General features: G+C 38.7%; 1 protein-coding gene across 1 annotated transcript in view; it reads left to right on the top strand.

Annotated features, from left to right (window-relative positions):
* SPAG1 (sperm associated antigen 1) overlaps positions 1-13,040 on the top strand; it is a 60,162-nt gene extending 47,122 nt beyond the window's left edge. The window contains exons 15-19 of the mRNA XM_077809931.1: positions 2,220-2,361; positions 5,168-5,294; positions 9,693-9,857; positions 11,510-11,884; positions 12,046-13,040. Coding sequence (XP_077666057.1) covers positions 2,220-2,361; positions 5,168-5,294; positions 9,693-9,857; positions 11,510-11,884; positions 12,046-12,177 — 941 coding nt within the window. The 3' untranslated portion in view covers positions 12,178-13,040. The remainder of the gene's footprint in view (positions 1-2,219; positions 2,362-5,167; positions 5,295-9,692; positions 9,858-11,509; positions 11,885-12,045) is intronic.
* The last annotated feature ends 383 nt before the right edge of the window (positions 13,041-13,423 follow it).

The raw sequence follows: 13,423 nt of genomic DNA, 5'->3' as shown, positions 1-13,423 counted from the left end.
CCAGTTCTGCAGGGAAAAGAATTTCTTCATAGAACATTAATTCTGCACAAATTCTGCATTGCACACGTGGCGCAGATTTCACCCAGGAGTAACATCTGCAAAGTGGCTGGTTGTTCATCAGTGCATGCCTTTACTTCACATTATGTCATCTGTCAGCAATCAAGAGATGATGCCAGATTTGGATGTGTGGTCCTCCAATCATTATTCAGGGAGACTCCAATCCCCCTGCTCCAGATCAAACTGCTTGAAAGTCACCTGAAGTTGAAAGGATATGTGCAATCATATGAAGAGGAAAAATGATTACTAACCTGTTGTTAGCAATAACTGTTTTCCTTTGAGATGTTACATGTATCCATTCCACAACCTACCCTCCTTCCACTCCCTATTGTAGTCTTTTGGTAAAAAGCAATGGGGGGGGGAGTTGGGGGCAACTCTGACCCCCTTTTTTTGTATGGTGATGCGAGGCAGGTGAGGTGCACATGCCACCCCAAAGAGTATCGCTGAGGGAAAATCTCCAACAACTGTGCACTGGGTGGGAACACACTTTAGGTTAGTAACATACATACATACATTTACTTATTTATTTACTTACTTACAAAGGGATTAAATGAAGTCTGCATAATTACTTCCCCTGGTGAAGGGTAACTGAGAAGGTGATAGTCTTCTCTTAGGATATGTCTACACAGGAAAAGCTGCATGGGCTAATCTGTCTGAGATAGCTTGAATGCAGCTAGTGCGGGTAATAGCAGTGAACACAGTGCAACGTAGGCTTCAATGCAGGGTAGTACAAGCCTGGCATAGACTCTGGATATGTACTTGACTCACTAGCCTATTCTGAAGCCCATGCTGTGCTGTCTTCATTGCTATTGTTACACACACTAGCTGGCACAGGTAGGCTAACCCCTGAACACAGGGCTACTGGACAGTACTTCTTTCAGATATAAAAATCTGTGGTCACCTGGCACTGTTAGCAACAGTTGGAATAATTAGTCCTGGTGTCCTGGCCACATTCTGACTCAGGCTATTTACATGCTGCCTGTCTAATTCCCCTCTGATTTCAACTGGATAGGTTATTTTTTATTTTCCCCTAAGTACATTATTTTGTAGTGTTTCTAGTGCAGAATGGCTGCCATGTTTTACCCCAAGACCTTATTCAGTTTCATTATTGGCTAAAATGATCCTTGTGTATACAGTCTGTTAAGCATGTGGGTCTCTTTATATTTGGTTTACTGAATCTAAGAAATTATACAAGTTTAAGCCTAGCAGGATTTTTAACAGCAGTAGATTTAGATTTTCATTACTGCACATGAAGGGCTATGATGTTGTTGTTGTTTGTTATTTGTGGGGACTGGTGCCCCACTGTGTTGTGCATTTTACAAGCACATAGTAAGAAAGAGTTCTTGCCCAGAAAAGCTTGCAGTCTAGTTCAGGAAAAGACGCAACAAGAGGATGAAACAGAAAGGAGGGAATGTGGGAGGGCGGACAAGTGTAACCAGGGTGGATTGATTAAAATCAGTGTCATTTAAATCATTGATTTTAATCATGATTTAAATCAATTTTAATTGCCTTTTGCATTTGTACTTTGTAGTTATTTTCCTAAAGAAAAGTTGATTCTCTTTGGTTGGTAACCATTAAAACATGTTGATTTTCAACTAAATCTAGCCTTTATGCTAAATTTGGTGCTTTTTTGCTAACCAGGGAGATACACTACACCTATATACATTTATTTAAGCCATTATATAGTTTAATTTACATTTATTCAGATTCTTAATTTTTGGATTTTTTTATTACGTTAAGAAATGCATCATTCAACATTTTCTATTTACTATATGATTAATTTTTTATTTGTGATTACTTCTGCTGTGAAAAGATAGTTTAGCACTTCAACAAACTCAGGTTCCAGGTGCTGAGCCACTGAGTTCCACCCGTTCTGTGGTTTGACTTTCTTAAAACTTGGCACTTTGGCTCTGCCCTCTCTCCCAATGTATAGCAGCACTTTTGGAGAGCATACACTGTGCCAGGTTTATGCATGGTACAATTTGTTTCCTCCTTGGAGCAGTGGGGAGACGAGGAGAGAGATTGTGACTCAAGGAATCAAAATTGTGACCCTCAAGATACTCCAGGGGCAATGTGTTGTTGCTTAATCTGGGTGGATTATTAATCTACTTTTAACAAATTGGTGTTTTTTTAAATAACATTTTAGTCCTTTTGTTACCAAGGTGAAAAAACTGAAGAGAATTTCAGGACCCTTAAGAATGAAGGAAATGAATTGGTAAAGAAGGGTAAATATAAAGAAGCTCTAATGAAATACGACGAGTGCATAAAGTTAAATTCCAAGGAATGTGCTATCTACACTAACAGGTAAAGAGCTCTGCCACACTTTGTAAGTGTAATAAATAAGAATATATTATGATGATTTTCTTTTGTCTGCAGATATTAATTTTATGCCACCTGAGTCACCTTTTTATATAAACAGAGAATTAGATTTTCCACATGTTTGAGTTGTGGTTCAAATAACTATTGTTTTTATTTTAAACCTTATCTATCCTTCTTCAAGTGGTTCTGCATATTCCCACTTATGGGTGCTGCGCTGTCTTGTGGTAGAACCTTCTTCTAGCAGTGTCAGCTAAAGCACTCTCATGCCCCCTGCTTTTCTCCTCAGTGTCACTGATATTCTGAGGGCAAGGTTATAAAGGGGTCAGAGAGCCCCCTCACCGCCTCAGTTCCTTCCAACAGTATACCTCGACAGATGTGAACCTCTATGGTCTCTTTGATGCCAGAGCCTTTCTCTTCTTAGATAGTTAGTGTTAGCTTTGTTAGTATAGTTAGTGTTTTCCCTGGTTCTGAACTATGGTGGAATTGAAACAGAAAAAGCTGAGATGCATCCGATGAAGTGAGCTGTAGCTCACGAAAGCTTATGCTCAAATAAATTTGTTAGTCTCTAAGGTGCCACTAGTACTCCTTTTCTTTTTGCGAATACAAACTAACACGGCTGCTACTCTGAAACCTGAGATTCAAGAGGTACACTTCTTGCCTAACTGCCTTCCTGGCATTTTATGAGAGGAGTGGGGTCTCAAGTGTCTGAGAGGAGGACATTCACCTTCTGGATGTTCAGTTTCTCAAACGTTCACTCCCAGAGCTTGCAAGGACAGGGTGACCTCATTTGCAGTTCCTACGTCTCAAGATAGCTCTCTTGGCTAGATCCTTTGGATCCAATCAGTCCTCACATCTTGGGTCTAAGAGACCAGTCTCAGCTGCTGGGGCTTCCAGTGGTTCCCCGTGACTGAATGGTTCTAACAGGCTGCAACCCCTGTCAGGGCCAGATCATGTTCCTTCAGCTCCCCCAGTCAAGCCCTCAAAGCTATGCAAGTCCAAACTGAGGGCCATGCGGTCAGATCTGAATAACTCTGTTCTGGAAGAGAAGTTGAGAGACAGTTTGACCACACTAGTGCCCCTCATGCTTGCAATTACCTGACCCTGGCTGAACTCCTGAGGCTGCAGGACCAGCATCAGTTCCGACTTCCACTTCCAGATCCAGGAAGATGGAATGAATTGGTGACAGAATCAAGGCCAACAGCTCCTTCAGTTCCCTCTGTCCTGACATTGAAGAAAAAAGCAGCATAGGGACATAACTGTTTGTTACCAGTGCCAGTTCCCATTCCTCAGAACTTTTGGATCTGTCTGATTCTGACAAGACCTCTACAGTTACGAAGCAAAGACCCATTCCATCCCCAGCTTCAATAGCAAGGGAGATGGATTTGTGTATAATGTTGGATCTGATGTTGTCCACTTCTTCGGATACATTGTTGTCCCTAAGTCAGTTCCAGCTACATCCTTGGTCCCAGGGAGCTCTGTCACCTTGGCAGCCCACGTTCACCTTCTGGCTATGGTATGTTCATTGGTTCCAAATATGAAATATGTGGTTTCCAAAAGGAGGCATGTTTCCCTGATTCCAAGATCATCGTCCTCGTCTCCTGTTAGGAAGACTTGGTCAGAAGGTGCTTCTGGTTCTTCCTACTATGGCCCTACAGGATCCCCACAAAGAGATGGATCTTCATATTTTCCTGTGGAGCCACTGTTATCCCCGTTGCATTCTACCTCTGATCCAGACCTGGATCTTTACCAGGAGGAAATTAGTGGAAGAATGCAGACACCTGTGGCTCGATTTGTATCACCCTATGTTCTGCATCCCCAAAACCAGTTGTGGGGGAGATTGGCAGTCCTGGGGGTCACTTCAGGAATTTTTCATTTACCCTCCACATGGAGGAGAAGAAAGGTTTCTTCTGCAAAGGATACGGCAGTCCTGAGATCCTCGGATCTGGCTTCTCCAGGTCGGCCAACATTACAGATGGTCATGCCAGAAATGCTTTCTGAGGAGAGGAAGATGAGGAGGTAGCTTTCCCTTTGAGCAGGAGCATTTGGAAATGGATTATCTTTATCCCAGATGAACATGTGGGAGTGGCTTCGACCTACTTGCCTTCTGAGGATGCTATGCAGTTCCACAATTTAGTGGATCGTGTAGTGTCCTTTTTAAATCTTCCTGCAGTGCCTGTGGAAGAGACTTTTCACACAGTATTTAATATGCTCGGTCCCCTTTGAAGAGTAGGAGATCCCTACCCATTTTGGATGGTTAGAAACGGCAATGAAGCAGCATTAATTTTTATAGAATTGCTTAAACCTGCTGTAATCCCATCAACTCGCACAAATTAAGAACGATTTGACTGGGTCAGTACTTGGATGTGAGACCTCCAAGTAATACCTAGCTGCAAAGTGCTGCCAAAAGTAGTGGTAGTGATGAACTAGGTGACACTTTCTTTTTTTTCCATAGCCACTATTGAACTAATGCCCCGTTACAGTATTAGGGTGTATTATGCTGGCATAGGCCTTGATACTGCAAACAGTTACCCATGTGTTTAATGTAACTGCGAAAGTCTCATTGAGTTTTGTCTAAGAGTTTTGCAGGAATTGGCCATGTGGAAATATTATAAATCTAATGCTGTAATAATCTGTACTATAAATATTTTTGAAGAACTCCAAAGTTTAAAAAAATGTATTGATGCTGAATTCTAACAAGCAACATAGTTAACCTTTGAGAGTCAGAAATTGTTGGCACTGCAATATGTTACAATTCCCTTAAACCGAACTGTGTTTTATTGTATTCTGTTAGGGCTCTCTGTTACTTAAAATTGAATCAATATGAAGAGGCTAAACAGGATTGTGATCGTGTTCTTCAGATAGAAGATGCTAATGTCAAAGCTTTTTATAGAAGAGCTCTAGCATACAAAGGACTACAGGTAAGAAAAAAGAACAAGGCAGGTATTCCTAAATATTTTTAAATTTGCAGCTATCTTGTTCAAAGACACTTACATAGTTACAGTGGATTTGTAAATACAAGAGAGGTGTGGAATGTTGGCTGTTTTTTAATGTTGGTAAAGTACTTGGCAAAAGTAAAGCACTGTGTAAATATTTTGGGGCCAAAAGAATTATTTGAATAACGATTTCATGTAATTGATTCATGCATGCAGTAATGTCAGGGAGTAACTCAGAGTTTTGGTTAACTGGAATTGAGTTAAACAAGATTCTACTGTTTTTAATTTTTTTCTGATACTCATACAATCTCCTTCCCCTGCTGAGGTCTCCCCAATGTAATGATGAGCACTGCTGAGCATGCAGTTAAGGAATGGCTTGAAATCAAGTAATGCAGCAGACTGAACGTACACTTTTTTTCCTTCAGTTGCCTTCATACTCTACTATGAGTTCCAAATGTAGGCTTTAGTAAGCATGATACAAAATCAGATTCCTTTTCTTATTAAAAAAAAAAATCTGCAAAACTACAGCATCTTTAAAAAAAAAAGGAAAATTTCACCTCTCTTCAAAACCAGTGAGAAGACAAAGTATTGCTTTGTGTTAAATGTTTTCCTTAGCTCTGTTAAGTAACCTGTAATTGATCAGCTGCAATTGACAATGACCTCTGTGTCATTGTAGTCTGTAGAAATTAATATAGGTGACAGTGAAGTTTGAGAGTGATTTAACCAGCCAAACAGGTAGTCAGAGATCAGTGAGGCATTTGTTCTTCCTAAAATAATATAGGAAGAAATTCAAGAATCTAAGAAACTTCCCCATTTTTGTGTACTCTAGAAAAATGTTTGTAATTTTATTGAAGACGTAAACAGAAATACACTTTAAATGGTATACTTGTAGTGTGAGACCTGCCATATGCACACACAGAACACAGGTGGACCTAGCACATATACATTTCCCAAGGTCATCTGTCACAGTGTCCAGAATGGGTCACAGCTGTTGGCTCAGACGGTCAGAAAACAGGGCAGACACATCCAGATTGGTGGTATACTCTATAATTAGATTTAACCAAACCAGCAACAAATATGTGCTACAGGATCACTATACTATCTTACCATGGAGCCACCGACAGTCCCCTTAGGCACTCCAGCTTCTGTGACCACCCAGACAAACTGGACTTAACAATGAAAGATTATTAAAACCAAAGATCACCACACATTCTGTTACTCCCAGCCACAAAGAGTTAGTCACTTACCCCATGTCAAGGTATACTTCATATCCCACCGAAGACAACGCTGAAGCCAGTTTCTTCAGTAAACTAAACAAAAGATTTATTAGCTAAGAAAAAGAAATGCGTTATTGAGAGGTTAAAGCAGGTAAAATACATTACAGGTGAATAAAAGTTTGTAAGTCTAGTATGATAGCAAAATTGTAGTAATTTGTTGGTTTCCAATAGTCTGTCAGGGTTTCCTAGAATGGCTCTAGGGATCTTCGTCCAATTGCTCAGAATTCATCAGTCCAGAGATAAGGATCGTTCTCAGGGCATACTTTTATAGCTGTCTTCCTGAGAAAGCAGTCAGGCAAATGCTTGCACTCACAGCATGGGCTCTTCCTGTGATGAAGAATGCATTTTGATCTTTGACCTTGGGTCACCACATCGACGACCCCTTGCTTTGAAATTAACATTCTACTTCCTATGCATACACATGTGATTCAATTACAGTGATATGCATAATGCAATTGCCTGCTATTCCTTATAATAGGGATGGATAAGTGAAAACCAGTACAGGTGCCAGTCACTGGTTTTTATGAAGTTTGCACATCAAGTAAATTCTTATCCTAATACATCTTTGATCTAAGATTAATTAAGTACAAAGATAGCAGTCACAGGAAACAGATAGGTCAAGACAATAACATTATTATTTCACTAGCTTTCATGCATCTAAAGCAAATGTAATTACTAGGCACATGCCATGTACATGTAATGTGATAACATCCTCTTTTGTTCTGTTCTAACAAGTGAATTGGTACACTTAACACTTTCTTGAGGTTGTGACCTGAGCTGGCTAGCTGTCAGCACCACATCATATGACTGACTTCTCTTTGGATAAGACATTGCAGTGTTGCCATCTCCAAGAATTATAAATAACAAAACAAAAACAGAAGAAAACAACAAAATTGATCTCAGATTTTGATTGATTTAAAAGCGAAGAATTAAATATCTAAAGATGTAAAAGAGAGGAAGGAAAACAAATGATAAATATAAATCATGTAATAAATATTTGAAGAGTAAATATCAAAGATGGAGTGAAATTTAATGTGGTACATGTGGATGTCAGTAAAATTATTGAGATGTATTTGAGAGGGAAAAGTTAGCGTGAGTAGCAGGAAAAGTTTCTGCTAGTGAAAATGAAAGTCTCCAGAGGAGGGAGAGAAGAAACTCAATTTAAATCTAAAAAGTTTGCATGGGACACTTAAAACTTCTTAAATGTGAACGTTGTCTAGACTGAAAGGGTAAAGAAGGAGAATAGAGACTGGAAGAAAAACAATTCTATACTGGAAATTCACAGCTAGGGCATGAACAGTCTCTTAGGTGCATGAACATTTACCACTACGTATCTTGTGACTTTGATAGCCGCGCGAACTGGAACACACACGGTAACTTGTTTTTTATCACATAATATAAGCTGCTTGGCTGTTTGTGGCTGCGTATTTGAGGACTGTATAAAGCCCTTACAATGGCCATTCTGCTCAAAGTCATATCCCCCACTCATAAGCAAGACCATATCAAGGTAATCCAGGGCCCTGAGAACACCACAAAACAGGGCCCACAGTGGCCTGCCCCTGCATCATAGCCCCACCCCCACTTGGAGTGGAAGTGTCAGGGGCCTGTCTGCTGTGCTGGTGCGGGTCCTATCACCACTCATTTCTGAGCAGTGGTAGCAGGGAAGCTCCCTCAGTTTCTCCTGTTGAATTACACTAGCTTGGTGGTTAGAGCACTCACCTGGGAGGTAGGATAGCCAGGATCCAGTCCCTCTGTTTCACTGACTTTTTTTTCAGTTATTTATCCACAGTGGAATAGCTTCACCAGGAAAAACTGATGGAGCCCCTTGCTACTATTCCTGCCCCTGCCTGTCTCTCCTGTTGAAGCTGTTCCAATGTGGATAAAATAACTGAAAAAAGTCAGTGAAGCAGGAGGACGGAGTCATTCTCATGCTCTCTTCCCTCCCCTCCCCTAATGATTTTTGTATTATTTATGCACAGTGGAATAGCTTCAATAGGAGAGTGTGTGGGAGCCCCAGATCAGAATAGCCCATAGTCCAGTGCTTCAGGCACTCCCCTGAGAGGTGAAGATCCCTATTCAAATTCCTTCTCCCCTTCATCTGGAGAGGGGGCTTGAAATGGACATCTCCTGCATCCCAGGTGAGTACCCTAACCACTGGGCTAAAAGTTATGAGGGAGGTCCTCCTCCCCCCGTTCACCAAAACAGTATAGGTGCCTAACTCCAAGAGAGGGTTTGCAGCTGAGAATCCTAAGCAGAGGGAAACCTAGGAAGACATAGGTGCTTCCCTCGAGCCTGGACTTAGTGCCTATCTCTGAGAGAGGGATGCGGTTTAGCGCACGCCCCTCCTCCCCCCCCCCCTTGGTATCTCCTATTGGCTAGCTTATACAAGGAGCTGCCTCGCATGTTGCCTAAGGCGTATATCTCTCCCCCATTCATTGTGTAGGGAGTCAAGGCACCAAACTCAAGCTTTGTGAATCCTTGTGTTTTTCTAGACACCAAAAAGTTAGGCATGGCAATGCTCAGCATCACCATGCCAAAGTTTCTGTGTGAATCTAGTCCTTTCTGTCTAGCTGTTTCTGGATTATGGAGCTGTAGCCTATTTGGATCTTCTGGTGCATATGATAACATGTGTTTTGGTTTTTTTAAATTAATATCGGTTTAAAGCTGTGTGTCTTGGCAGAATTTATGTTAAGTATATCTGGACCATATTATATCAATCTTGATGATGGTATGACATTAAGTTACATCATGTCAGCAAATTGGAAATACACATAAAAGCAGCCTTATTTAATAATGTATTTGCTAATGGGGGTGGATTTTCTGAGAGCAAATTTATTTACAAATTGGATATTTACAGAGATCATCTGTAAATATTTAGCTGCATAACATTAGTGTTAACATCAGAACAGAGAACCCATTCTTAGCTTTGTTTTCTGTAGTATACATGTTTAAATCTAAATCTAGCTGCTTTCTGCTCATTTGTTGTCAGTATCCCAGCAGTTTTCCGAATAATTGTGAACAGTAGTGTGGCAGTTAGCTAATTCTCCTACTGTGGCATCTGGAATTGTTTTATGAAAACAACTTACTTTTCCTCTTTGCCTTTCAGAATTACCAAGCCAGTGTTGATGATCTCAGCAAAGTACTTATGATAGATCCAAATGTGGCTGAAGCAAAGAGGGAACTACAAGAGATCACCCAGTTGCTTAACCTTAAAAATGGTATTGGAGCAGGTAGCCAACAAAAGCAAAGGAAGAAAATCAAAATACAAGAGGTATTTTCCTTCTTTTGCAAAGCAGGCAATATTGAAGTCACACACTTAAGAAGATTAAAATAGGGCTTTTGTTCTGTAATGTTGACAGATATTTTGAGCTAATACTTCGTACATATAGTGTGTTTATTCATGTACTTGCTAGTTTTAAAAACATGCCAATTTACTCACATCTTAAACGTTGTGTGTGTTTGATGCCAATCAGACTCTTATAATTAAATCTGTGATGCTTCAGGGTACGTCCAGAATTCCAGCAGAAATAAACTGACTGTAATGCCTAAACAAGAAACTTTCAGATGTTAAAGTTGAGGACATGTTCTTTTAAAAAAACCAGAAGAAAACACTGTTCAAAATAGCTGTCATATCTGATGATGCAACATTTCAGGTCTCTTTCAAATGTTGTTTTGGGGAACCAGCAAGAGGCCATGCTGTCCAGGAGTCCCCTGTGGCTGTGTGTGCTGTCAGAGGCTATACCTTCAGTTAAGTTTGGCAGTTTGGTGGAGGAATGGAATACTGAATATGCATTGGAGAAGTAGAGTGTGGGTGAAAAATCTACAAAATCATCAGAGAATGCTATTTTTCCCCTTAGTTTTGATATTGTAGTAAAAGAATCAAGTGATGTAATATTCTAGGTTAAAACAACTGCGCTGAGTTGCTGGTGCCCAGATAATACTGAGTCACTGTTAAATATGGAATCATTTGATGGTGGTATTTCTCTGTGACTAAATGTTTGTGGTCCTGTAAGAATGGGTGTCTTTCTTCTTTGTTTTATTACAAGAAATATCGCTACTGATCTATAGAGTGTGAGATTAGAATTTGGGTCTCTCATTTTGAAAACTGTTGTATAACTTTTATTAAAACTGGAACTGCAGATGGTAATATAAACCATTAGGGCAGGACCCATTTGTGCAAGTGGTCCCATGCAGGAATCCCATCAAAGTCAAAGGGATTTGGGGAACTTCATGTAACTGGCATAATCTAGAAGTTGGCTTTTTCATTTTAACCAAAATGTACTACATATAAGATCAAGAAACCTCCCCTAATAGAAAGAAGTAGAGAACACAATCAGATTATTGAAGAGAGAAAAGAATAGCGGACTAGGCGCAAAGACGTTATACCCTAAAACTTTCTAGAAAAATTTTATATAAATTTCAAGAGATACTGACCCCTGAATTTTCATTCTGTTAACCCAATTTCATGACTCTTCATGTTTTGAAAGACAGCCTATTTTTAGTAGTTATTCACTATGACTAAAATACAGTATGACTGCTGTTGCTCTATAATTCATATAGATAGTATGTATATTTGAAACTATGATGTGATTGGTCCTATATTTAGTTTTCTGCCAAAAACTTTCAGCTCTCTCCTTAAGAAGAGGGTGCAAAATACTGAAGACAAGTGTAAAATAATGCATTGCTAACTAAGAAAAACAAACTTTTAACCTGCATGAATATTAGGATACCATTTCTGTAAAGGGAAAAGTGGGACATAGAAAGGAGAATAGCCATCATGTTCCAAAAAGTCTTCCCACAAGATGAGGAAAGTGGTAAACTCTAATTTAGTGGTATCAGTGCAGGACATGCTGTCATCTGGTTTATGAAACTCGAGATATTATATATGTCAAAATTAAAATGATTTGTTGTTTTCCTGTGAAGGTAAATGAGGGTAATGAAGAGGAGAGACAGACCAGTACCTCAAAGGATGCTGTGCTTAATTACCAAATTGCCAAAGGAGGAGCTGAAAACAGTCTGCCATTGAAAATCTCTGAAAAACTGCTCATTTCAGAACCATCTAATGCCTATGAGTTTGGTCAGATTATAAATGCAGTGAATGCCAAGAAGGATGAAGCTGCCTGTGCAGATCTTTTAACCATTATTGATCCCAAAAAATTGCCAATGCTGCTAAGTAACAAACTAGAGGGGGATACCATTCTGATCTTTATGCAGGCATTGGAATATCATCTACTTGGAAAAGATCCTGGCCTTGTGTATCAGCACCTTCTTTATCTGAGTAAAGTTGAAAGGTTTAAGGTAAGAGCATATATTCAGTGCAATTTTTCTCTATGAAAATGTCAAGAAACTCAAAATGTAAAAATCTCAATGCAGTATAAAGCTTATTAAATTTAGCACTTAACAGAAAAACAGAAAACTTATATCTATGTGCACTAATTATACAAAATATATTTTTTCAGGTAGTGCTGACGCTTCTTAGCAAGAATGAAAAAGAGCAGGTTCAGAAGTTGTTTGATTCTCTTTCAAAAAAGCAAAATCACCAATTTTCTTTAGAAGACCTGGAGAGTCTTAAAAGGGTTTATGAACTTTAAACAGAATTTTAACTTTTGCATGTATATAGTTGATGTTGGTAGGCTGGGTGTATGAACTATGCAGACTTGCATGGGATAAAGTCAGTCTTTTACCTGGATTGTTCAAGATGCTGTATATATATATTTTTTTTAACAGTATGTGCACATTTAAAATCTGCTCCTTTATCTTGTAACTGTATACCTTTTTAACCTATAGCATAATGCACATCTTTGTATTTAATAACATAGGTCATATTATTTGATAATATATTGATCAAATTAGAATATATTGATTTATATATATAATAGAGTGCACTCCAGCAGGGTCAATGTGGGCTAGTTAATGTGCAACATGCTAGTGTGCACTAGAATTCACACTCCTCTAGTGCGGATTAACATATCATATAGACAAGCCCTGTGTTTACAAAAAAGATTTTGTTAATTTTTTTCTGATGTTAAATAACTGCTTAATGTCATCTTTCTTGGAATGTACAAAAACCATATTTTTATACTGTTTGTGCAATACAGGTTAACAACAAAGATGAATCAAACTAGACTAGTTTGTGATGGAACTCTTTGAAGCAATATAATTTGTTAAATTGTGACGTTTTTGAAATGGAAAAAAAAGAGTACTTTATTGTTATATATGTAGAAATTTTTTGTGGCAGAATTGCTTATGCTTTTGTACTGTTTCTGAAAGCGGTACTTATTGGTAGTGACAAATTTTCATTTATAGAGCCTCCCTCCCCCCCATTATATGCTATTATTGAAATACTATGTGCTATCTTTATGTTTTATTCTGTTGTAATAAATTTTTGCTTAATTTATCCTAAGAAAAAGTGGCTGCAGTTAGAAATAAAGATATCTGACTCTTTTGAAACTTATATATAACAACTGTTTAAAACACCAGCTACTCTGCTGGTCAGTCATGCTTGAGAAGACAGAAACAAAAATAGTAGTTTCACAAGCTCAATTTAAGTTAACAGTTCTGCTTTATTTTTAGTTGTGCTATTCCAACATTTTCATATTTGAAAGCAGAGGAAGCTCTCTTTTTAAAAAAAAAAAAAAAAAAGTGTTTTTCCCCTTTAACTGTTTCTTTTTTTAACTTGATCACACTCTATCCCTAGTGTACATTAAATCTGTAGGTGCTTTATGAAATCGAGAGAGATTGGGAATGTTATTTTCATGTAAATTTGTCTCAGGCATATATTAGTACAAAATAAATTTATTTCTCTAAAGGTATAGAGAAGCAGCAGCACCAGAGCCA

Source organism: Eretmochelys imbricata, chromosome 2, assembly GCF_965152235.1.
Source record: "Eretmochelys imbricata isolate rEreImb1 chromosome 2, rEreImb1.hap1, whole genome shotgun sequence".
Classification (NCBI taxonomy): domain Eukaryota; kingdom Metazoa; phylum Chordata; order Testudines; family Cheloniidae; genus Eretmochelys; species Eretmochelys imbricata.
The sequence above is the reverse complement of the archived record's forward strand: the minus strand, read 5'-3'. Positions and strand labels throughout refer to the sequence as shown.